The sequence below is a fragment of the Antedon mediterranea genome, chromosome 8, assembly GCF_964355755.1.
Source record: "Antedon mediterranea chromosome 8, ecAntMedi1.1, whole genome shotgun sequence".
NCBI lineage: Eukaryota > Metazoa > Echinodermata > Crinoidea > Comatulida > Antedonidae > Antedon > Antedon mediterranea.
Window position 1 is genome coordinate 28,117,875 of NC_092677.1, and position 24,820 is coordinate 28,142,694.

A 24,820-nucleotide genomic window follows, 5' to 3' on the forward strand; every position below is an offset into this window, starting at 1 on the left:
ACATTTGAAGTATGAATAGAAGATAGTATTGCTCAAATATCATCTTTGTTTAGTTTATTCAATAATAGATAATTGTAAGAGCCATGAACAAAAAAATTCTTAAAATAGAAAACAAGAGATGAAAAACCGTTAAATATATTTTATTTTTAACATATAATACAAAAATATTATATATTAATTATGTTTTGCATATTTTTTCTAATGTGTTAATACATTTTAAAACGTCACATTAGAACATTACTCAAACATGAACAATATTTAATTTAAAGATTACAAACTACCATCTAGATATAGAATTAAAATTAAACTTTTATCATTTTACTATATCATTATTATTTATAGTTAAAAGGAATATATTATTTAATCTAAATTTATTTTTTAATTTTTAGTTATTCAAATTAAAAACTCTCTTACAGTTTACAAAGTGAAACAAGGTATGCTTGTCATGGGTGCTGTATCACCCCGTTTTTGTGGACTGAATAAAGCCAACTTCCCTTAATTATACTTACTAATTAATACTGGCATTTATCTTCTACATCATATAATTTATTTTGCCATTTAAACTTACAACACAACATTAAATACTCTGAGAAATTTACCCAGAAAAATGATTTTTGTTGAAGACACAAGGAGTCAAAGGTCAAGTGCAATAACACATAAGCACCCCCAAGCACCCAACTTGCATAGACAATTAATGTCAAACCAACTGTTTTTAAAATGCTGCTATATTTGCAACCAACCAAAACATATAAGAAAAAAGTACATACTTTTAATTATTTGATAACCTTAATTTTCCAGCACATTTTTTGGTAAATTTTAAGATAATTTTCATTTTTATAAAAATATTAGAAATACCCGATAATAATATATATTGCTAAAGTTTATCAACGCATCTTGAACGGACCATGATGACGCTGGACAATCCAAATATCATCCATAACTTGACCGTTAACTGACAGAATTTGTTGCCATTGTAGATGTGTGGCATTGGCTATCATTAGCTTGCCATAGCTGTACAAACCAGGCAACCAGGCACGGAACGCTGACCAACTCTCTATGAGATAATAATGTAATAAGAATACTGTTAATGTGACAGTGATGTAGGTAGTACTGTAGCTAGAAACATCTATGAATTGAGGGAGTCAAAACCTTTTGGTGTGGTCAGTTGGAAAAAATAAGACTTCAATCCATCTGTCATTCCGTTTGTCCCTCTCCCTGCCCCCTTCCTCTCTCCAATTGAGATAATATATCTCTATGCTCCATCCATGGATGAAATGTTTTTTGTTTCATTAAATAATCAAAATCAGTACATATATATTTATTCATCCCTCATGGGACAATTAAAAAGAGAAGGATTACATTAGCTTATCAAATATAAAACTCTTAAGAATTATAAAGTTCATGAAATACTTACTAATTGGTCCTAACATTGGATTAATACAGATTTTATTGAATTCATTACAGCCAGCTGCACCTGTGATGATGTGTACAGGAGCTTGTGGATCTGTGTAATCCTTAGAATACACTTCATTGTTGAATATAGGATAAAGACGCTCATACGAGTGCTCATGGCCCTGGAAGATCACATCCACACCTTGCGTATGAAAAAGCTCTTCCAAACTAAAAAAAAACAAGATGTTTGTAAATTGTTTAATAAAAGATTAGTAGAAATTAGCAATGTTATCACCACTGTGACTTTACTTTGAGCAAACAGCCTGTTTGCTGCCCTCTGTAATGTTAACACCATTCATATAGTAACTGAACGTATCATCTACTACCTCTCTACACAACAAATATAATTATACTGCCCTCATAATTGTAAACAATTCATCGCTATCAAAGATCAAGAGATAGACTATACTTTTGTAAGATTAAGTACATGTGTGTCCACATACACAAAACAAATTTGATATTGCTACTCTCTCTGTCCTTGTTTTTCATGTATTTTTCTTCTTTATAATGGATATGATAATTATGTGAAAAAAAAAATAATTACTTACTTATTTAACAATAAATTAGCAAGTGTACAGGAACACAAAACAAAGTGTATATTTAAATTTCAATTGAAAAGTAACAATTAAAAGAAGGTTGTTTGCACCCCCAAACTGTTTTTTATAAAAAACAGCAGTCTAATAGTCGATTGAAGGTCTGACATGATGAGTAATACTGAGTGCGGTTAGCAGTTAATGGGGGAAGCACTAAGAAAGTGATGAAAGTTCAGGAAACACCAGTGACACGCTAAACATGTAAAAATCACACAGACAAGTTGAACAAAAAAGAAGAAATTTCTTAATTTTAGATCGCAAGTTCAATACCCTTTGAAAGTAGATTATCAAATCCAAGGATGAATTTAAGTAAAGACTTAATATTTTGAAGGCTATTCCATGTTCAATGCCTAGACATCTTATAAATCTATTGCTTTTATTTGTAATATCATATAATGGTTGATATGAGAGCTATATTTATATTTTGGTTTTAAAGATCAAGGTCAGTGAATGGTCAGTGAAATCCCTATGGGTCAGTGAAATCCCTATGGGTCAGTGAAATCCCTATGGGTCAGTTGGCTTTAGAAACTATTGCGTTTGAGAATGATCTGTAGGAACTTTTTCTGTAGTAAATTTTATTTGAACTACAAAATAAATTTAATTTTTATTTCAAATTAAAATGGCCATCAATCAATGAATATTGTTCCAAAATGTCTGTGTATTCATTTCTTTTACCATGTGGTTTGGCTTTGATATTGTATTGAATAAAATCAGCCTTGATTTAAAATATAAATTGGATCAGAAAATCACGCCATTTTACAATTTGGCTTAAATGCAAACTATCAGTCAAAAACTTTATTTTGGCAATGAATCAATTACAATGGTTGTAGACCTTATGTGGTACATCATGCCATGGTGGTACTTAGTAGGTCTCTATCCACTTTTATCACGGTAGGACATTTCCTATCAATCTTAAAGGTCTTTAAGAATCTAAATATTTTCTAATAATTTTAATTTTCTTTTAGGGTTGCACGTCAACACAAGATTTTGTAATAATCTTTCTGGGCATTTGGTTTAATTCACAGCTAATTAATACAAGTATTATAAAGCAAAATTAAAAATAAAATAACATTGCCACGAATCTTATCATTTCACTACTGGCGACAAACGGGGCTGTGTGATTGTTGTTGCGTGCGAACGTAAAAATTAGAAAGGAAATAATTGACAGACAATTTAAAACAAACATCACACTTGCAGACTTGTACAGTCAGGCAAGTTGGTTCTCTCTTGTCCACACTGACAGCTGACAATTTAAAAGAAGCTAAAAATACAGTATAAGTTCTGCTAAAGATGCATTAAGCTCTGTGTACACTATCAAACTCGTTTCACAAAAAAGTGTGATGTGCCCAAATATGGTAGTGATATGACATCATCATGTCCATATATGAGCACATCACATTTTTTTGTCACATAAAGTTTGATAGTGTAGACAAGGCTTTAGAACTGCAAATTAGTCCTCTTAGTCTTAGAGGCTTGGCTAAATTACAGTAACAATTTATTAAAATTTTCAATGCGGACAAGGTTTTAGTGATACTGACATCATATTCAAGATGGAACTTTCAGTTCAAGATAAGATTCGACACAAATTAAAGTCAAAGACGTCTATCAACCTAGAATTGAATTACCTCAATCAAGCCAATGAACTCTTTACAAAAGCAACAGATTGTAGATAGGTGTAATACAGAAAGATAGTGATATTTACATTCATTCTAATGGGACTAAAATCAACATTTTTAAGCCAATTACTTAACTGGTAGTAACATTTAATACTCTGTAAATCTACCAAACTATCAATGATCAAAACACACATCTATATTGAAGTCTTTTTATGGAAGAGATTTAAAAATAGATGGTAGACTGGAAGGTGGATTGCCTTGGTATAACTTACATCAGATAATGGGAATGCATTCAACCAAACTCCTTAGATAAAATGTTCTTTTAAATTTATCTTTACTAAATGCATTCACCGTAAAAAAACTATGAAATGTTTTAAATCAGGAAATCGTGGGAAAGTAACTGTTCAGGACAAATCTCAAATCTCTTACACACCCACGCCAAAAAATAAATTCAACAAAATGACAATTCTACTTAATAATGAATGTAAATAGAATTAATCAGTGAGAATTGGGAATTGATAAATGACTATTTCCAATTTAAAGCTAAATTTAAATCTCAGATTATGTGATTTAAGATGAAAGATAACCAATTTTAAGACTAACAACATTGTAATGTGCTTAGTCTTCATCTTGGGAAATCATTCAGTTATTACATTATTTATGTATTCCATAATCTAATTCTAATAATAAACATTAATGTCAATGTACACATACAACATCAAATCCTCATCATTCTTATTTCATGTAAAAATCATCAATAAGTTTTGCCTGCTGTTGATGATGTGAACAGTTTTAACATTAATAGAATCCTTCACATTATATTTGCCGTGCCATACATCATCATACTCAATCAGGAAGGCACACAAACGAAAGCTATCCTACCTCTTTTTTTAATTTGCACTTCATTAATATTTTTTTACTATGGTTCTGTTGATTGTTTAGCGCTTTAAGGCATTTTTCGATATATTAAATTGAACTTAAGAGTGGAGTTGTGGTTATGATGTTTGGCTACTAATCCAAGGGTCCTGGGTGTCAGAAATTTTTCTAATGACAAATTACAACTGCACTCCCAAATACTTGTAATAAGACTTATCCTTGGCAATTTGCTTAAATATATAAAACAAATAAAAACTTTATTTATTTATACATACCTTTGGCGAACTCTGGAGAACGTATGTGTGCAGTCGTCCCCGTCTGAGTTTGAGCAGTACATTGGACGATGACCCAACGCAATGACCCACGGTTGTTTGTCTCTGTTCTTATTAGCTTTAATTAGGTCAGCTTGTAACCACTGATATTGTGTATAGTCTGGACCGTAAGTAAAAAATACTTCTGTTGAATAGCTGAAAAATGAAGTATTAGGAATACTTGGTACAATGGAACGACAAGACGCTATACCAACATATTTATCATTTTTTTAAATTAGAGAACTTACTGTGGCATTTTGGCAACAACATTCACTGTAAATTATTCTCAAGAATATTCCTACCATACCCAGTTAGATCAAGAAACAACTTTGCGCTGATTACTAGCTACATTATGGGAGTATGTTTCCATACGCGTTTGATAAAAAAAATGACCGAGGTAATAATGTGCTATGTAAAGCGCCTTTGAGCATGATTATTCATGAAAAGGGTGCTATAGAAATGTAGTAATTGTAATTACCCTAACTGCTTATCACTAGATAGTGTGGCGCATCATACCTGAATATAAATTAGTCAGTACAACGTAGAAATAGACAAACTGTTTATTGTGTCTACAGTACCTGCATCTTCACTTGTGGGTACTCACATGATAAAATGAACATTTCCCATGTTAAAACTGTACCACATCTTATCAATAGGAATTGGCCAATCAGTATTAGGAGTTGAAAATCGGTAACGGTAATGACTAAATTCGTTTGCAATTTCTGAAACAAAATATAAAAAATCAAAAGTAAACAGATTAAAATGCCAACATACTGGTACTATATTTGTTTTAGTGACAATACGGATCTATCAACACAATAACATAGATTTCAAAGTGAATAATCATACTAGTTTAATCAGGGAAGAGTTAAATTACATGGAAAACTCACGGACCTTACATCAAACGTTACAACGCGCGGCACCGCCGATTCGATTACATAATCAACGGATGTTCGCTCAAGACGAAGTAATTGCTTTGCGCATGCCCAGAAGCGATTGTTTTCCGGTCGGTGACCGCATGCAACAACACACTACTGATGACGTCTTCGTCGAACCGCCCCCCTTGGTAACCTGACGCATTAAACTTTTTCGATATATATCGCGACGTAGTCGTCCAATTTGTATTTTCCGTTTTTAGAAAATTTCCGTACGCACATTTCAAGTATATGTAATAGGCTAGGCCTACTTGCTACACCAGGTCCTACTTCAATCTAGGGCTAGTAGGCCTAGGCCCTAGCTAGTAAGAATGTAATTGGCACTCCTAGCTAGGCTGGCCCTAGTAGGCTAGCCTAGTTACTTTATTTAGCCTAAAATAGGCCCTACTCAACTACTACTAGGCTAGGCGCGCGGCCTACAATCTTCTCTTCTGGCTAGCTACCTAGGCCTATTTCGAATTGATATGCTTACCAAACTAAGTTAGCCTGATCCTGTTTTAACAATAAGAGTGTATTTGTAGGCTACTCGGCCATTAAAAGTATCTCCTGTGCGCGCCAGTTGCATGTACCGGTAGCCTACCTAGGTCTAGGGCCAGGCCCAGAGTTCTTCCCTGCCTGAAAATAATTCTGCATTGTATTATTATCAGTTTTACATAATAAAAATTAAGAGATCCAAATTAATAAAACATATTTCTTATTTTTTTAGGATCATTGTGTGAATACTATAGTATAATAACAATAAATACAAGTGAAATGGATGTTGGTGAGGCCATGGAGCTTTTAGAGATAATTGATGTGTTCGATAATGAGTGGACAGATTATGATTTTATGTGAACTGTATTGTGCTGGGAGATCAAAAGTATAGAAGAAACTAATTCTTTCCTATAGACTACACCAATGACTGGTTGAAGTGACGTTCAAGGGGGAGGGGGTGCTTTTCACATAAAAGATGATGTGTATTAATTTGTTTTTTAGAAACTTAGATTTAGAAATGGAGAGGTTTTTGTCGCTAAAGGGAATGTGTAATTCCAATATCAAACAGAGTATTATTATCACACACTGGTGTAACTTAACAAATAATAAAATAAAAGCAAAAGACAAAAAAAGTTTAAGGTTGGAGTTGTAAATTTATTTTGTATAAAAATCAGTACTGTATAATCATGTCAATAAAGGTATATTTCAAAGTATGTATTCATCAAATTATGTGTTTTGTTTTTAGTCAAACCAACATACAATTTAGAATATACTTTATTTACAAAACAATTTTTTATTGAAATTGTTACATGATGTCATAATGTTTATCAATACCAGAGTAAAAAAAGAGATTCTTCGTAAGTACTGAAATATATTTTGTTCCGTGACATTCTTTATCTGCTTCAAATGGCTGAATCAACAGATTTACAAAACAAGTATCAATTTAAAATAACTAATAAGTTATGACTGTCAGATTTTCCCATCTCCCAAGGCAACTCCTTTCTATACTGAAATAGTTTTCTATTCTAGAGCATCCTGGTTGTTTTTCTCACGGAAAAAGTACACAATCCGTCTTGTACCATCAGGCTTCTTCTGTGAAAGGAATATCTTGGCCATGTCAACAAATGAAGAAACTGTGGATGAAAAAAAGGAAACATTATTATATACAGTATTCAAATAACAAAATTCAGAAACCAATACCTTCTGTAGGCAGCATCTTGGGTACCATTGCGATGAATTGCACTTGGATGAAGAGAGGAAGGCCTAGCTTATTTTAGCTAGCCTAGCCCTAGCTAGCTAGGTAAACCTACTCTACTAGAAGTTTGTTTTAATTAGGGGCCTAGGTCTAGAACTTTCATTTTATGTTAGCCTGGTATTTTTGACTTATTTAACAATTGAAAAACTAAAACAGGTTGCCTGACAGAATAGCAATAGGTGGCCGATAGGCCTAGCAACAGCGTCTATCTGGAATAGCATGTGGGCGGAGCTTACCAGCATCTCGCCGCCGAAACTGAGTAAAGGTGGTTCAGAAATCTTTTATTTTTGGTATTTGGTCGGAATTGGTCGCAAATAAAAACGGGACCACAATATATATAGATGTTATTGGTTTCACATATCTGAGCTAGACATTAGGCAATTTTAGGTATATGTCTCTAAATGCTGATATAAAAGACGATACATTTCGTAAAAGGCCATTGCATACTTACCGAAAATCCACCTAAAAAGCGTGTTTCTTTGTGAAAATACACATTTTAAAAAATGGAAACGCTTGTGTAACGTGTGCAAAATAGTCTCAAATCAGTCGTTAAGTGTTAAACCACTTATTTTATTTTAAAAAACCAAAAAGGATTTCTGAAAAAAAACGACTGGTAACAAGTCTAATGCCAATCTACACGTTGGTGGCAGCATATTCAGTAATTGGCGGTGCCGCGCGTATGGGACCAAAGGGGAAGTTAGTTTATTCATAAAACAATAGAGAACAATAGCGATTTAATTGCATTAACACGCCTCAACGGCTCGTGAGTTTTCCATGTAATTTAACTCTTCCCTGGTTTAATACAGTAATAATACATAAAATAAATTTTTTTTTAATTTTTGGAATATAATGATAAAGTTTAAACTATAGATAGGCATAATGATACTTCCTTAACTAAGGAAAGGGGCATTGCTCAATGACGAACCAGTGCATGTCCCTTACTTAGTGTCCCCATCCTTTACTAATAAAGGGGCATTGCTCTATGGAGAAGCAGTATTGGTCCCTTAATTAGTGTTCCTATCATTTAAGTAAAGGAGCATTGCTCTATGGAGAAGCAGTATAGGTCCCTTAATTAGTGTTCCTATCATTTAAGTAAAGGAGCATTGCTCTATGGAGAACCTTACTTAGTGTCCTTTACTAAGGGCCATTGCTCCTAAAAATTAGTGAATGTAATTGTTTGTGACATGTACACTATATAAAAGGCGTAACCACTTTAGGATTCTCACATTTATATAAAAAGGATGTGACCCATTGACCTCGCGTAACTAATGTTGTTGAATGATTCATACTACACTAAGCAAAGTGCATCTTAATCCATACAAAATGCTTGCATTTGCAATATAATATTTGTTTTTGCACACAAGTATAGCTTTATAGTTTTGGTTAAAGCCAAGACCATTAAATTAAAAAATATATTATAAACTTTATTTTGCAAATTCAGTATAACAATGGATATGTAAACATTTGACTTAGATTGTGTGATATATAGACTTAGAGTGTTGGACATTAGTATATTATACTTAGAGTGTGGGACATATAGACTTAGAGTGTGGGACATATAGACTTAGAGTGTGGGACATATAGATTTAGAGTGTGGGAAATATAGACTTAGAGTGTGGGACATATAGACTTAGAGTGTGGGACATATAGACTTAGAGTGTGGGACATATAGACTTAGAGTGTGGGACATATAGACTTAGAGTGTGGGACATATAGACTTAGAGTGTGGGACATATAGACTTAGAGTGTGGGACATATACTTTAAAAGCTTTTATAAACATAAAAGGATAAAAAAGTTTTTTCCTTTTTTGGTAATATTTATTCTCAAAAACAGATTAACGTGATAACAGTGGACGTCACATGGCCCTAGCAAAAGGGTTCAACTAAAGCGACCTGGATTACACAATCAAATATTGACCCCCTTGCGGAAGAGGCATTAGTGTATTGCCCTCCTGTGTCCCAATAAATCTAGATACAAAAGGGTAATGCATCGAGTCAATGATCGGCCTTCAACAATTTGGATGAAGATCAAATATTTGACAAAGCACCCTTCAAAAATCACCAAAGATAACACTTCGACCCTGATGACAAGCTATCAATACATTTCCCTTCACAAATCTGGATATAAAACTAACAGCTGATGATTAAATACATTTATTTTTTAGTGTTTAACTATTTTAATATTAAGATAACCTTAAACTGTAATCTTATCGTCGGATACTTGTTCATCTAAACAGTATATGCCCTTTCTGTAACATTATTTCATATAATTTATGTGCATTTTCAAAACTCATGTAGAAAATTGTACCTAAATATTACACATTGTACATATAACTGATGGTAATGACAACAATCAGGACCCTGGGGATAATTGTTGTATCCTGGGGATAATTGTTGTACCCTGGGGATAAATATTGTAGCCTGGGGATAATTATTGTACCTAGGGATAAATATCACCCTAGTTATAATATTTTGAACTGTCCTAGATATCTTGCAGGCTGTGGCTAGCATATAATGTTTCTGATCCTACACTTGGGTCAGCCTTTGATGCTTTTCTACTCATTAAGATGGGTATCAACATTTCCTGTTGAAATAAAGTATTAACTAATAAACTCCAACTAAGCACTTCTGTGTAGAGTTTCTTAACAGAAATCAGTATTTTTAGATAATACACTGTAGTGGAATATTTCCATACACCACCACCAGTTGAACTAAGATATACACTGTAGATAATACACTGTAGTGGAGTATTTCCATACACCACCACCAGTTGAACTAAGATATACACTGTAGATAATACACTGTAGTGGAGTATTTCCATACACCACCACCAGTTGAACTAAGATATACACTGTAGATAATACACTGACTGTAGTGGAATATTTCCATACACCACCACCAGTTGAACTAAGCATTTAGACAGTTTCTTCCGTAAATACATAAAAATAAATATTTTAATTTGATACATTATGTAGTAATGTACAGTAGAAGACATTAATGTTGTATATAAAGTGTGCATGCAGAATGTTAAAAGCATAACTAAAATTTCAGATACTTTACCATACTTTACCATATTGCAATAAACAAAATTAAATTTTATATACAGTATCTAAATTCCTACATTTTGTCTAACATGGACATCTTAGAGTAATACACCGTTAATCCTTCAGATTAGATGAGATCCTTATTATTGGAAGGGATTAATACATAATCAATAATCATCCCTATACAGGAGATGTTGGAACCACTGATTAACTGATTACATGTCCGGTCTAGGATTTAAATATTATTAAATTCATCCAAATAACAGTTTTGAAACGTTCATAATTCTAATAAAACACAGACATAAGCATTTCAAAAGATAAGAAGGATTTCAAAAGATAACAAGGATTTCAAAATATAACAAGGATTTCCTAAAGTAATGCTTTTGATGAGCAAGCTACAGTAGTACTAAGTTTTAGTTTTAACTTTTTTATTTCTGGAAACTCGGGAAAATATTGGTTAACTTTCTCTCAATTTAGTGTGAATGCAGGTGCATTAAAAACATAACACAGGGGTCGGTATAAGTACTATGTTGCTAGCATTAGATTTATAGATGAAATATTAGCAAAAAAAATATCAAAAAAATACTTAAATATTAATTTATTCTCACCATGGTTACCAACAACTGGCATGTAGGGAAGCTTTGTAGCCAAACTTTGAATTCTATTCATAAAATCATCGCCAACCTGAAATAAGAAAAACAAACTTTGTTTGTAGTTGACTGTTTGATAAGTTAGACTACAAAATATACTTGGAAAATATACACAAATTGAAAAAAATTATTCTCTCTCTTTCCTAACATTCAGTTCGACCAAGAGAACTTGTATGTTAAAAATACCTTGAGCACTTTTAGTAGATATGTGCCCGATATAAATTTATAATATTATAAAGCCTGCTTGTTTAGGATAACACTCACCTTACCGCCCTCATCATGAAGATCATATGCAAAATCCCCGATATGAATGATGGCATCCATCAGTCCTGACGACGCCTCCCGGTTGAGTGGCAACAGGGTCGGAGCACCACCTTTGACACCCATGTCACCATAAATGAGGAGATTTGGAGACCAGTTGTATCCATCCCTCATAGCTGTGAACTCAAAGGGCTGGCTATCTTCATCATCTGTTTGGACCTTGAAGGTGTACTTGCTACCTGGTGTAAGGTTCTACCAAAAAAAGATTACAATAAATTTAAATGCAGTAAGTATTTGTAATGATAATTTGGGTGGATCCAAGAAGGGTTCAAACAGAAATAGTAATCCACCCCAGATAATGATATTAACACCATCTCTTTCACATGAAAGAACAATAAAAAGACTGTCCTCATAAAAACTGATGGTACAGTTGTAGCATGTTGAGATATTTTTTCATTGTTTTCAACATTTTGTAATTCTCTCCCAATCTCACCTTTAACTTCACCCGATGTAAATATTGAAGGCCGTCAGGATTTCCAAAGGTAAAATGTTTACTTGTCCCAGTGGCCTGCTCAGTTTTGTTATCATTAACCAGGCCGTACAAGACAGACGGCACTCCAGGGGACGGAGTACTCCAGACAACTACCATTTCTGTAGGGTTGTCTCCATAAGAAATGTGAATCTGTTCTGGTACAGGTTTTATGATCATCTTCTCTGATCGACGTGGTCTTCTATTTAGGGGACTGTTCAAAACTGGCCCTAAAATAAAAAACAAAGAAATGAAGTATTGTAAACAAATATCTTATAAAACAATTTTTTGGTAATAGAATTATTCGATAATAGAATCATTACTGCAAATTGAAAGCGTTTTTTTTTTGGTATCAAAGTAAATGGAAATCATACAGAGATTCCTGAATGAGACTGCATTTTCCTATTAACTTTAGTTTGAGTTTATCACAAACCAATATTAACAATGTTTAAAATAAATTAATCAACAATCATCAGTGCTTACCAAGTCCACCATAAATGAGACTGCATTTTCCTATTAACTTTAGTTTGAGTTTATCACAAACCAATATTAACAATGTTTAAAATAAATTAATCAACAATCATCAGTGCTTACCAAGTCCACCATAAATGGCATGAATCCATTTGAGGGTGTCACTGTCAATTGTTGGCATCGTCTCTTCTCTATCTTGTAGTTTGTCATTTCGTACGACAGTCACATGCAAAAGCAGTATACAGATTGCAATATACATTTTAACTAACACTTCATAACCATCAACTAAGAATAAAATATAAATTGACTAAATTGAAATAAATCAAACGTATACTAAATTTATATTATTATAATGAAATGGAAATGACAACACTGTATAAATCAATGAATAATAATCACAGACAATAATAAAACAATATGAGACTTTGTTGATGATGAATTATTTATTAAGTATTTATCATATCAATTTGCATAATTAAATATTGTTTTTTAATAATTCATGAAACGATGGATCAATGTAATAAAATTTAATAACCTTACTAAACTAAAGTACTACTTGACTTATTTGAGTTGTTAGCCTATTATTGTATGATACGGGCAGGGGGTATTACACAACAAGAGGAAGTGTTATATAGGGGATGATTAAACTTCCTGGTAGTCGTGGTGTAGCCCAGCTAGGCCTAATTTAGTTGACTAGCTGCTGCGCGTAACATGTAGCCTATAGGCGAGGCTACCAACCAATACAATTGGCCTAACTAACAACCTAATAAGCTGGTCGTTGTATGGCCTAGCTTAGCTAGGTCTAAGATACTTGAATTCTTCAATAGACAAATATATATATTTTATACCAATAGCATCTGATTTCGGAAATCTGGAGTAGTTTTTGTCATTGTTCATTGTACAAAAGGTTCAAAATATGCTTCGTGTCATTTCGCGATCATGAAAATCCTGAAAAAACAACAAACTTGTGTTTTGATTAGTAGTGTGTTTATCCAGCCGTCGTAAAACGTGTCTGGATGATGAGTGGCCATGGCCGGCACGGCGCGCCAATGGCGCTAAAATTTGAATGTCCGCACGCTGGCTCTCTAAATCTTGACCTGCTGGACAGGTGGTGTTAGGCATAGCAATAGCTAGACCTGACCTAACTGGTACTAGGCCTAGGTAGAAGGCTTTATCTACCTAGAGTAGGCCTAACTAGCAAGTTTTAGACAAGGCAGCTTTTAACAAGAGGACAACAAAGTCAAGGCCATCATCAGGACGCAAAAGTCAAAGAGAAGGCAAAAACCACAATCAATCTGGGAGGAACGCCTGTCTCCCCGGTGCCCCATCCATGTGATGTGACCACAATCCGGAAGTTAGACCTAATTAGTATTTAAAACGATGTGAGTACCGTGACACTTGCTTTTATCAAATTCTGGATCCTTTTTTATGTAGGCCTAAACTTGATTAAATAATAGTAGATCACCTAGCTAATCAATAAGGAGTAAATTAATACAATTATCGTATAGCCTAGCCCTTTTAGGCCTACTATAATTAATTAAAAATAGAATACTGAATACTAATAGTACTAGGCCAAGGCTAGGGCCTAGTCTAGTTAGGGGCCTACTACTACTAGTACTACTACGTACTAGGCCTAGGCCTAGTAGTATTACTAACTAAATTAGGCCTAAGCTAAAAGAAAAGAAATTTATTTTATTAAATTGTAAAGCATTGATATAGTATCCGCCGAATGGAAGAATTTACCGTTTGCAATTTAATGATACAGCCACAGGGAAAAATTTCATTTTAAAATTTTGTTTAGCAATATTGCGAATCAAACTGATTTTTTAGTCAAGAATCATAGTTTTCTATCGTATTTTTTGCTACACAATTGTAGAAATGTGTAGCAAGAAGGTTGTTTTGTATAGCTTTTTGCTATGCTACACTGGTGAAATTATTCCCTGAGCCAGTAACATGGATCATGTATTTTTTATTATGCATGTAGGCCCTATGATATATGGGGCCTACATTAATTAGCAAACGTCGAGTAAATTGTAGGCCTACATTTTAAAGGAGATTCTCTTGTGATTAATGAGAATCTCCAACTATTTTTGATGATTTTTGTAGGCCTAAAACGTTAGCCTACTCAAGAGCTGCTTGGGAGAAACGATCAGAGTTAAGAAATCTTTAGTTACAGTATTTCTTTTTTTTCTTGAATTATTGCTTTATAAATATTCTGGTACTTTGGTGTATTTTATAAGTATGATATATTTTTTACTATAATACTACTCCTCCTTCAGCATGGGTTAGCATCTAAAATATAAAAGTCCTACAAATGCAAAGAATCGCTTAACATTTAAACAAAAAATGAATCGTCTTGCATTTTAGGACATGTAGGCCTACATTGTTGTTCGAATTATCTTATCAAGTCCATAACGACAATAGACTTTTCAAAATTATCGCAATGATGAACATCGAAGACATCGATTAGCATTAAATATTGTTCATTGAACTTTATGAGGGAAAAAACCACATGAGATCAATCCTCTGAAAACTACGTGTTACTAGGCGTGACGTGTGCTGTACACAAACAGTAGGCCAAGAAAAATCGTTACATCTCTATTTTGTTTATTCTGTCAACACAGTTTAAATTACATACGCTCGAATATTGGATAGAAAAGACATCATTAATACATGATTTAACCCATACACAAAAGAACAATCAAAATATGTGGTTTGATAATGGAATAGTGCAAACAAAATTGGTCACTACAAAAAGGTATAGCGTATATAAGATACAACAAAAACAGCAGAAATTTGCCGACTCTCTTGTCTAAAAAATAAATGCGGCCTTTGTGTCGCGTGCTGCACGGGATTTGATACAGCTGACATGGTTACGAACTAACTGAACTAGATTTTACGCTTGACATTTCTGATTCCAACATAAAGTAAATTGAGAGAAAGTATTATAATAATTAATATCTATTTTTTACTTACAGTAAAACTTTAAGTTGGTATACCGTACTTAAGTTGAAAACAAGTGACGCGTCGCCATTCGTTAAAGCGTGGTTCCCACAGTAGAGACGCGCGCGCGCAACGCAAAAACGTACGCGCAACGAAAGCGAGTTGACCAATGACAAACCACTGTTCGAATGAATGATTATTATCCGTTTAATTTTATAATCTATTAATATCATGTTATATCAACATGCACTTGCATGATGTTGACTGTTTACATGTTATATCAACATGCACTTGCATGATGTTGACTGTTTACATGTTATGTATTTGATTTTTTAAATATATTTTTTGGCTTGTCTACCACAAGCATTATGCTTTTTTTAACATGCATTTATCAACTTCAACTTGTTTTACCTTCATTTTGTTTAACTGTTGTTATTTAAGTAAATAAATGTCACTTTGAATTGAATTGAATTGAGGGATGTTGGAGGCCGTCAGACGGTAAGATGTAAGGTAATATCTAAAAAGGCGGTAGAGACACTAGTTATACAAATGAACACATTGCTAGTTAATGGAGCGTTAATGACGTTTGAATAGAGAACTGAAGCTGAACTCTGGTTCAACTTTACCTTGTGAAAGGTGACTGTACGTTTGTTTGTTTTTATCGTGTTTTATACGACGGAACGGTTGCGTTCAGTCGACCAAAATGTTTAATCAACACCGTTAGTTAATCAATTGCCTCCTAATTTCTTGTCAGCCTGATAACTAGTCAGTTTGTGTGTTTGTCGGTTAGTCCGACTATCTTTGGGGTTTTCCAGTGTTTGATTATGCTTCACTCATCATTTCGACAGCTGTGACGTAAGTTTTATAAATATTTTGTTTTCAAATGTGAAGAAATATTAGGTGCAGCACCGTTAAGAAAGTAACACATTTAAATTTGTGAGAGCTAACTTGCTTCTCAAGAATCGTTTGCGATGATATGTTTCTCTTTTGTATTTTGTGTTTGGTTTTATTTCTTTTTTAGGTGTGATTTCCAGTAGTTTTTTTCCATAAATAATTTTTCTTTCTACGCATTGAACGATATCACTGTAAAAGCCTAATACAAACATACTTATTTTACAGTATTCTAAAATAGAAAACAGAAAATAGTTTCATTTAAAGCCATGGCTGCCAAATATCGTGACATGTCAAGTGTCCGTTAAACCGTTGATCCATCGTTCAGCTACAGGTTCCGTTAAATTACGCTAACCTCATTCCATGTGACATACATCTATTCATTTGTAATAGAGACGGAACTTGTGTTTTCTAGGTTTGTACTTTTAAAATAGAACTTTACAGGTATTGAGGCCAATGTACTTGAAACCTACTATTGTTCATTGCATTCAAATTCAAAAGAGAAAGTTTAGATTAAATTATTTGGCGACTTACAATGCGTAGTATTTTCACATAATATTATTGACTTTTGAATGGTGAACTTTGCTTTGGTAAGTTTAGCAGCTCCACACTTATGTTCTTGCTTTAAAGATACAAACAACATTTGTATGATTCCAAAGCTACTCGATGTACTCGATGTCGAAACTAATTAATGCTTCGTGGATTATCGTATGGGTTTTGCTACAGAAACCCACAATTTAGTTAATGTTCATAAAAACGTCAAATTAGCGAAGAGTGTTCTGAAGTTGGAACAGTTTATATTAACAGGTGTTTGAACCTGCTGCAAAACACACATGTTGTTGATATGTTGTAATAGGCTGCAGGAAATACGGGAGGAGGAAGGTTGTCTTTTTAAAAGGTCAATGTTTGTAACAAATTAATGAATCACATTATATCCCTGATCATCGATCCACTATGTTAGCAGCGACACACATGAACGACGTAACTACTAAATCCATTACCTGATCATGCCCTCTATATGTTATGATTACGCGTCCCCCGTCGATGATCTTGTTTTTTATGACGATTCGTTTTGTCACACGTTGACGTCAATTTTGTGTGTACTTTTAAAATCAATATCGATACACTAGTAGTATAGCATCTATGTAGTAATTGTTTCAACGTACGCGTAAACATACTAATTATTGCTGCAAATCAATTCAACCTAACATTTTTGTTGTCAAAATTAGGTTACGAATTGTTAACAAAAAATGCGCGCGATTTAGTCAAAAATTAATAGTAGTTTGGTGTGATAGAACAAACAAAAGTTTCAGAGCCTTACAATATGTCTCTGATTAATTTAGCGCAATAGCGCCCTCTATATTTTACTAACAGTATAACTTTTAAAAAAGTAACTTACTGTATTATATAAAAAATGACAATTGACGATGATAGATAGAATAGTTATTATTAGACTCCCATGAGGGCGTCATTCAGGTTATTCTCCGTGAGTGAACTTTCATATGACAGCTAAGTTAATAGTGTTCACATGCTAAGTCAACAACTGATTTAAGAAAGTCACTTAAACACTTTAAGCAACAATAGCTTGCTTAAATAAAGAGCGTTTAAAATAGCTCCAAAGTTTACCGAGTGTTGTTGTTTACGTGTTAACTTTCGACACGCGTTTGTCCACATGTTTATTCAATAATCTGAGAATCCAGAGGCAGTAATATTTGTGGTTAAGAAAAATGATATGACATCTTTAAAAATGTCGGTAGCAATGATATGACAGTTATTGCGACATTTCCAATGTGTCCTGGTATGTTGGATGCATAGTTGTTTTTATCAATTTATCGTTTTGTTTTTTTATCAAACTAGGCTTTACCCGGATAAATTCATATATACAGTATTTGCAATGGTCAAATTGGTAAAATGGTCAATTTTTATCAATAAGATTAACCGGGTACGGTCCTGTATTGATATGCCTCATTCATGACACTACACCCCTCTTTGGAAATAGGTAATATGATGATCCTATAGCAACATGATAATTGATTATCTCGCCCACATCTCAAAGTTCACGTAATCTATCTGTATATTAAACTTAAATAAATAGATAAACACAGAAAAGGGTCAATGCTTTTCACAATGGGGTTAGCGGTAATCAAGTTTCGCCATACCTAGGTGTTGTGTGTTTGTTCGTGGTTTTACCTTACTCCTTTATGTGTCCTGTATTGTTTGTATTACTATGCTTTAATTACTAAAGAGTGCATTTGTGAATGACATAATCTCGCTGGGTATTCGGTGTCCGTCCGGCAAAAATTATGTCAAGAAGCACTGTCCTATCTGATAATGTTCTAGAACACATTGTCCTTACTATGTCAAGAAGCACTGTCCTATCTGATTATAGAACACATTGTCCTTACTATGTTAAGAAGCACTGTCCTATCTGATAATGTTCTAGAACACATTGTCCTTACTATGTTAAGAAGCACTGTCCTATCTGATAATGTTCTAGAACACATTGTCCTTACTATGTCAAGAAGCACTGTCCTATCTGATAATGTTCTAGAACACATTGTCCTTACTATGTCTAGAAACACTGTCCTATCTGATAATGTTCTAGAACACATTGTCCTTACTATGTCAAGAAGCACTGTCCTATCTGATAATGTTCTAGAACACAGTGTCCTTACTATGTTAGTTTACATAGTATGTTTATTCTTTTGTACGCCCTCTCATTTTTGTGACGTAATAGGCTAGTTAGGTGTTGTAGGCTATTTTGTGATTGCAAAGAATACGTCGACGAGTGGGTTACAGAATACAAGAATATGTTGGTGACGAATACCCTTTTTACACTATCGACTGAGAGAGGAACACGAGTTGCTCGGAGGCAATCAAATCACTATTGCAAGCGCAATGGTATGGTTTGCGTTTAAACACTGGAACATATCGACAAATCTCATATAAAAACATAATAATCCGAATTTACACACAATTTATTTAATTTTGAATGTAGTCCCAGTGTAATATTTTCTTTGTGGCTATTAAGATTATCATTTATTATTTTAAAAATTAGGGCCTAACAATTATTTTTCTTTTTAAAATGACTGCATTTCCGCCTTGTAGACTGTACGTACATTAAATAGGCCTTAAATTGTTAGGTTGGCGTAAAAATAGGGTAGGTAAGTATTTAAAATAAAAAATGTATTTGTTAATTAACATAAAAATGTATCAATGAAGGAAAATTATTATATGGTACTTTTTCAGTTCCTAAAAAAAAGATATAATTTTCATGCATTGAGACGTCAGTAATTATATATATTTTTCCCTTTTTCAATAATTAGGCATACATAGAATATTAGGCCTACATAGAATCGGCCAGGGTAGAGTTACACGAATATTAGGCCTACATAGAATCGGTCAGGGTAGAGTTACACCAATATTAGGCCTACATAGAATCGGCCAGGGTAGAGTTACACCAATATTAGCCCTACATAGAATCGGCCAGGGTAGAGTTACACGAATATTAGGCCTACATTATTTTAGGCTTTCTGGTAAGGTAGAATGCACACGAACAATTTCAATAATTTCAGCAGAAAAGAAAAATCACAAATTTGTTTGTGCCTTTATAAAAGAAAATAACGAACAGCACAATATATCGTACAATTATTATTTTAAGCAAAAAAAGTGTATTTTAAGCAAAAAACCTATTTTGTTTGCATAATATTGTATTTCTGTGACAACATGTTACATTTTCACGTCATTGACCTTTAACAGCTCGGTGTTGAACCACAAAAACCGTTTACACTTCGTGTCTCCGGTGTAGATTCGACTACATCGGAGAAGGTACACCGGAAAACATTCAGCTTCGTTTCACCCCGGGGAGAGCACACCGGGGTGGTTGGATTTTCCCATTTACACCAGTCAATAAAAACCACAACACCGGCGTTTAACGGCCCGGTGTACAAACAAATGCGGGGTTACACCGCTGTTACGGTGATAGTGTAAAAGGGGTAGAATAAACCAGACTTATTCCATGCATTGTGCAGTTGTGCTCCACCTATCTGTGTGTTTTTATGTAGACTTATCTTTCGTAATGCATTTATCGGTGTTTTTTATGTTAGTCCACAAGTCAGCCTTTCGACTTTTGTCTGAAAAATCATAAGAAAATACATATTTTACGTATGAAACGCAATTTGTGACAAAATATCTATCTTTTTGCTAACATTAATTTGAAAAACGGTCCAGAACCTAGACTAGTTTTGTTGTTGCTTACTATTGTTTAAAATTGCTGAGTATCTTGTTGTAACTGTTAGGCTAGAAACAGAGCGGATGACTGTCTTGTTATGGATAATGTGTATTTTACTTAATTTACAAGACGCGCGTACAATGCGTCACCGAACTGATTGAACATTGTACCATGTTTCATTAATAAAGTCGGTGTGTTATTTTGATGTGTATATTAACTATGTTCTAGGCAAATCCTTCAGTAATCTCATGTGTTCTACTTTTCGTATACATTTTACAATGACTTAAGTTACTGTAGCCTCTTTTCAAGGGTGCTTCCGTTTTATATTACTGGCCGACAGGTGTACGATATGAATAGTTAGGGTAAGTTAGGCCATCGGGTTTTAACGTGAGGAGTCATGCAACCGGGGCAGGTGTCCAGACTTAGAGGGTATCGACTCGTAGTAACAGACAGAGTCATCGGGATCAGCAATCAACTAACTTCCTGCCATGGCATACCTTCAAGTAACCCCTCTCACCAATCACAATATTCCATGGTTGAGTAATATTATTCTACTTAGCTTTTGATTAGATTTTGCAACATCACTGTGTAACAACGAACTCACAATATAATAGATTTTGACTCCTTACGTCATTATGACGAATTATACTGATTCAGTTATTGTTGAATGTTTATAGATAATATTATATCTATATTTATACTGTCTTTCTACTGTATGCGTGAGAATGTTAGTAAGACCGTACAGAACAATACATTGGTTCCCACTTAAGCTTGGTATGCAACGTAATGACCAATCACAAACGATGGATTATTCGAACAGTCGCTTGTCATTGGTCAACTCGCTTCCTTTGCGCGTACGTCTACGTCCTTGTATTGCGTTCTAGTGGGAACCAAGCTTTAGAAAAATGCAAGGCCGTAAGGGTACCGTAAGCAATTTGAGCAATCACGACATTATGATTATCCGAAATGTCGTTTGCGTTTCGCCTCGTCGTTGCGTTGCGTCAAAAAATTAAGAACACTGGAGGCGATTAATAGATAATAGTGAGAGTGTGATGTGATATTCAACTGTTGAAAATACCTAAACAACGCCCTCTAAGTAACCTGTTTAGGCCTAAATTCTATGAAATAGTCATTACGTGAACTAATAGTAACGCCTGAAGTCATTTTCAAGGGTGGTGAATCATTTTTTCAACAATACTAATTTCGATAGAACAGTGGTTTTTGCACTATTTTGATTATGATGGAATTCCTTGGCATGGACGCACTCTTGGTGCTTTCTGATGGACGCGCTCTAATTGATAGGACCTAGTTGAATCTGTCTGATAGACAAGAACATGATGAAGTTAATTTAGCATGAAATGAAACAATTGGAAAATAAATGAATGAGAGATTAGGTAAATGACAGATCGAGGTCATCTGTAATAATATTGTACACTTTGATGAGTTACCTTTAGACGGAGACGGACGAACGGACGGGTGCGGTTCACGCGCGGGGTTACTGTCCTCCTACGCATAGTTTTCACTATTCTCATTTTGCATATTCATTCATTTCTTTCTTTTCGGATAGAACATTAATATAAAAAAAACCTATAAAACATCAACAAAGAAAACATCATAAACCAGAAAATTAACCATAACATTTTCCATCCTAAAAATGATTAGGTTGGATTATAAAAGCACATTTTAGATTATGATTTGAATGAAATTGAAACCATTACAACTGTTATTAATTCTGTTTAAAAAACTATAAGGAATAGTTATTTATTGGTCATTTACGTAAAAATAATTTCTTCTAACGATGTAGTATTTACGTCGATATTTCTTTTATATATTATTTATTAGTACTTAGTATATTATTACTACCATCATAGTAATGGAAAAAACCCAGTACGTTTAATTAGATTGTCTTGAACAGAAGTATGGCGACACTTGCCAAAATACTGATAATTAGGTGTTTAACTAACCCCCTTAATACACCCTTTTACACAGTTGCCGCCCTTGTAATTCTGTACCAAGGAAATCTAATAATTCACGCTTATTTACACAAATTCAAAACCTTCAGCTTCTGTATTTCCGGTGGCCTACTATAATTTAAAAGTAAAATTACCGGTAGTAAGAATTAAAGTTGTGTGAACTGCAGAGCAGTGGGAGATTTTCCAGGTCTTGTAGGTCGCTTCGGACCACACGGTTGGCGGTCTAGTGATGCGTACTTTTCTATACAAAGTCGCAGGTGAGATAGATTTGATGCGTATCAACTCTGGATAGTGTTACATAATGCTTACCTGACTTACTTACGGTAACCGCGAAAAATTAATCTAAACCAAATCATCGTGTGCGCGCGCGTGAAGTAGTATGTAATTATCAGCCTTTGAGGGCGCCTGTTTCAGTGTTGTCGATATTGTATATTGTATTCTGTGAATATTTTTATTTTTCATCATAATTATCAACATCTTCTCCACATCCTCCAGTCATCTTATCTTATTTTACGTCACTAATCAGTCATTAATTTTACTTCATTGTTTTATTTGGGTTTTTTTGTGTTAAAACCAAAAAATCGCGCGGTGCTAATTTAAAAACGAACGGGAATTCGATATGGATTATGACACCCAGATTTTGTAATGAAAAAAAAAACCAGCACCGCGTGCGTAGGTCTAATTTAGGATATCAAAAAGCACGTTTATATGTAATCAAATAATAACTGCTACTAAATTAATTATAAAAGGGCGTGGTCACTCAAGGACAAGATAAAGTCATGTGATATGATGTTGACGTCACTATATAAAGTACAATCACCTTTCACGTCGTTAGTGCCGTGAATCAAACTTTGAACCTGCAAATGGGTATCATAATGATGTGACCCTAACACCTGCCAAAATGTCACCTTCTTTAGCATTTAATGTTTCTAAAAATGTTTTCTATAAAAAGGCGTCATTTCAGTACTTCTAAGTAATAAAATAAATCTTTTTAACAGAGGTACTTAAAATAAATGAACACGTTCATTGGGTTCGCCTGCATCGTAATCAATGGATTGTAAAAACAGCTCATAGGCGGCGTCATATGATTTATTTGCATAATTACTCTACTATAATATTTCCATAAAATTTTTTTCTATATTAAATTTGACTTGTCGGTTATTGGCCTTTATATTTCATTCGTAATAATAGGTTCAATAACCGATGTATGATGCAGTTGCAATGACGTCACAAATTTCATTTTTATCAATAACATTTAATCAACATTCTTGTTGAGTTCCAGGTTTGCTTATAATTAGCATCAGAAACGAACGAAGTAGCAAAAATAGCAATTTTCGTCTAAAATATTTTAAATATTCTTTAATTATAATTAATCATGAATAATACTGCAGTTATTATATCAGTGGACTGATAATAATAATAATACACAATGGATAGTATAGGCTAGTAAATTAGATACACCGTGATAAGGTTTAATATTTCGAGATTAATTTATCATAACGAATGAAAATGTGTCCATAATAGGCTAGGCCTACATTGCTAGGCTGAGGGAGTAAGCCGCGAACTGAAAACGGGTTCAAAGCGCTAAATATATACCGTAATAAAAAAAAAAACTTCGTATGTTGAATAAACTCAATCAGCAGGTTATGAGTATTCAAAAACATGGTTCTTATAACATTTATGATTCGGTTGGAAAAATAAGTTGCCAAAATATCATTGGACCAATTACATCGCAAACAAATCTAGGAAAATGTTTAAGCTGTCAAAAGTGGATTTATTGTGACTTCTTCCAATCATGGAATAGTTGCATGTCACTTTGTTTGAAATATGTTAGCAAGTGTGCGATGATTTTAACTGCCATATAGATAAGTTTTAAACAAAATTAATTTATGATTTTAGCAAGTTAATATGATAAGATGACGACCGCCAGTCAGTAACCTGGTACAGGGCTTAAGTACAGACTAAGTTGTAAGTTCAAACTAAGAGAACGCGTTCATTCAACTACTCTTAGCTAAAATAAAGTCAGTTCAATGAACATATAGTCCTCAATGAATCAGTCACTCACACGAGCTCCCTATTGAAAAATGTAAAAAATGTCATACCTTTTCTATTATGAAAGTATGTTATTTGTAATAGGGAAATTATAGGTCCTTAAGATAGTATGCGAGATAACGTCAATATAGATTGCAACTGAAACCCGAGGCTGCTGTCATTGACTCTATATAAGAAGCAAAAGAACCCTGCAACAAATACAAAATGTTTAAGCCTACTCTATACTCAATCTTAGCTCTTCCTGATGCCTTAATAAATAATAT

At 33.8% G+C, this 24,820-nt stretch overlaps 2 protein-coding genes across 2 annotated transcripts in view; one reads left to right on the forward strand and one right to left on the reverse strand.

The window, feature by feature from the left end:
* Window positions 1-101: 101 nt before the first annotated feature.
* LOC140056590 (acid phosphatase type 7-like) lies at window positions 102-13,426 on the reverse strand. Its single transcript, XM_072102014.1, has 9 exons — window positions 13,316-13,426; window positions 12,591-12,752; window positions 11,961-12,226; window positions 11,471-11,719; window positions 11,165-11,240; window positions 5,453-5,570; window positions 4,813-5,004; window positions 1,415-1,620; window positions 102-1,054 (listed from the first exon to the last, which is right to left on the reverse strand). The coding sequence occupies exons 1-9, from the start codon at window positions 13,362-13,364 to the stop codon at window positions 885-887; spliced, it is 1,488 nt and encodes a 495-aa protein (XP_071958115.1). The 5' UTR covers window positions 13,365-13,426; the 3' UTR covers window positions 102-884.
* Window positions 13,427-13,481: 55 nt separating this feature from the next.
* The window catches only part of LOC140056743 (1,25-dihydroxyvitamin D(3) 24-hydroxylase, mitochondrial-like), a 50,724-nt gene continuing 39,385 nt past the window's right edge, over window positions 13,482-24,820 (forward strand). The window contains exon 1 of the mRNA XM_072102219.1: window positions 13,482-13,849. The gene's annotated coding sequence lies outside the window, so the exon portion shown is untranslated. The remainder of the gene's footprint in view (window positions 13,850-24,820) is intronic.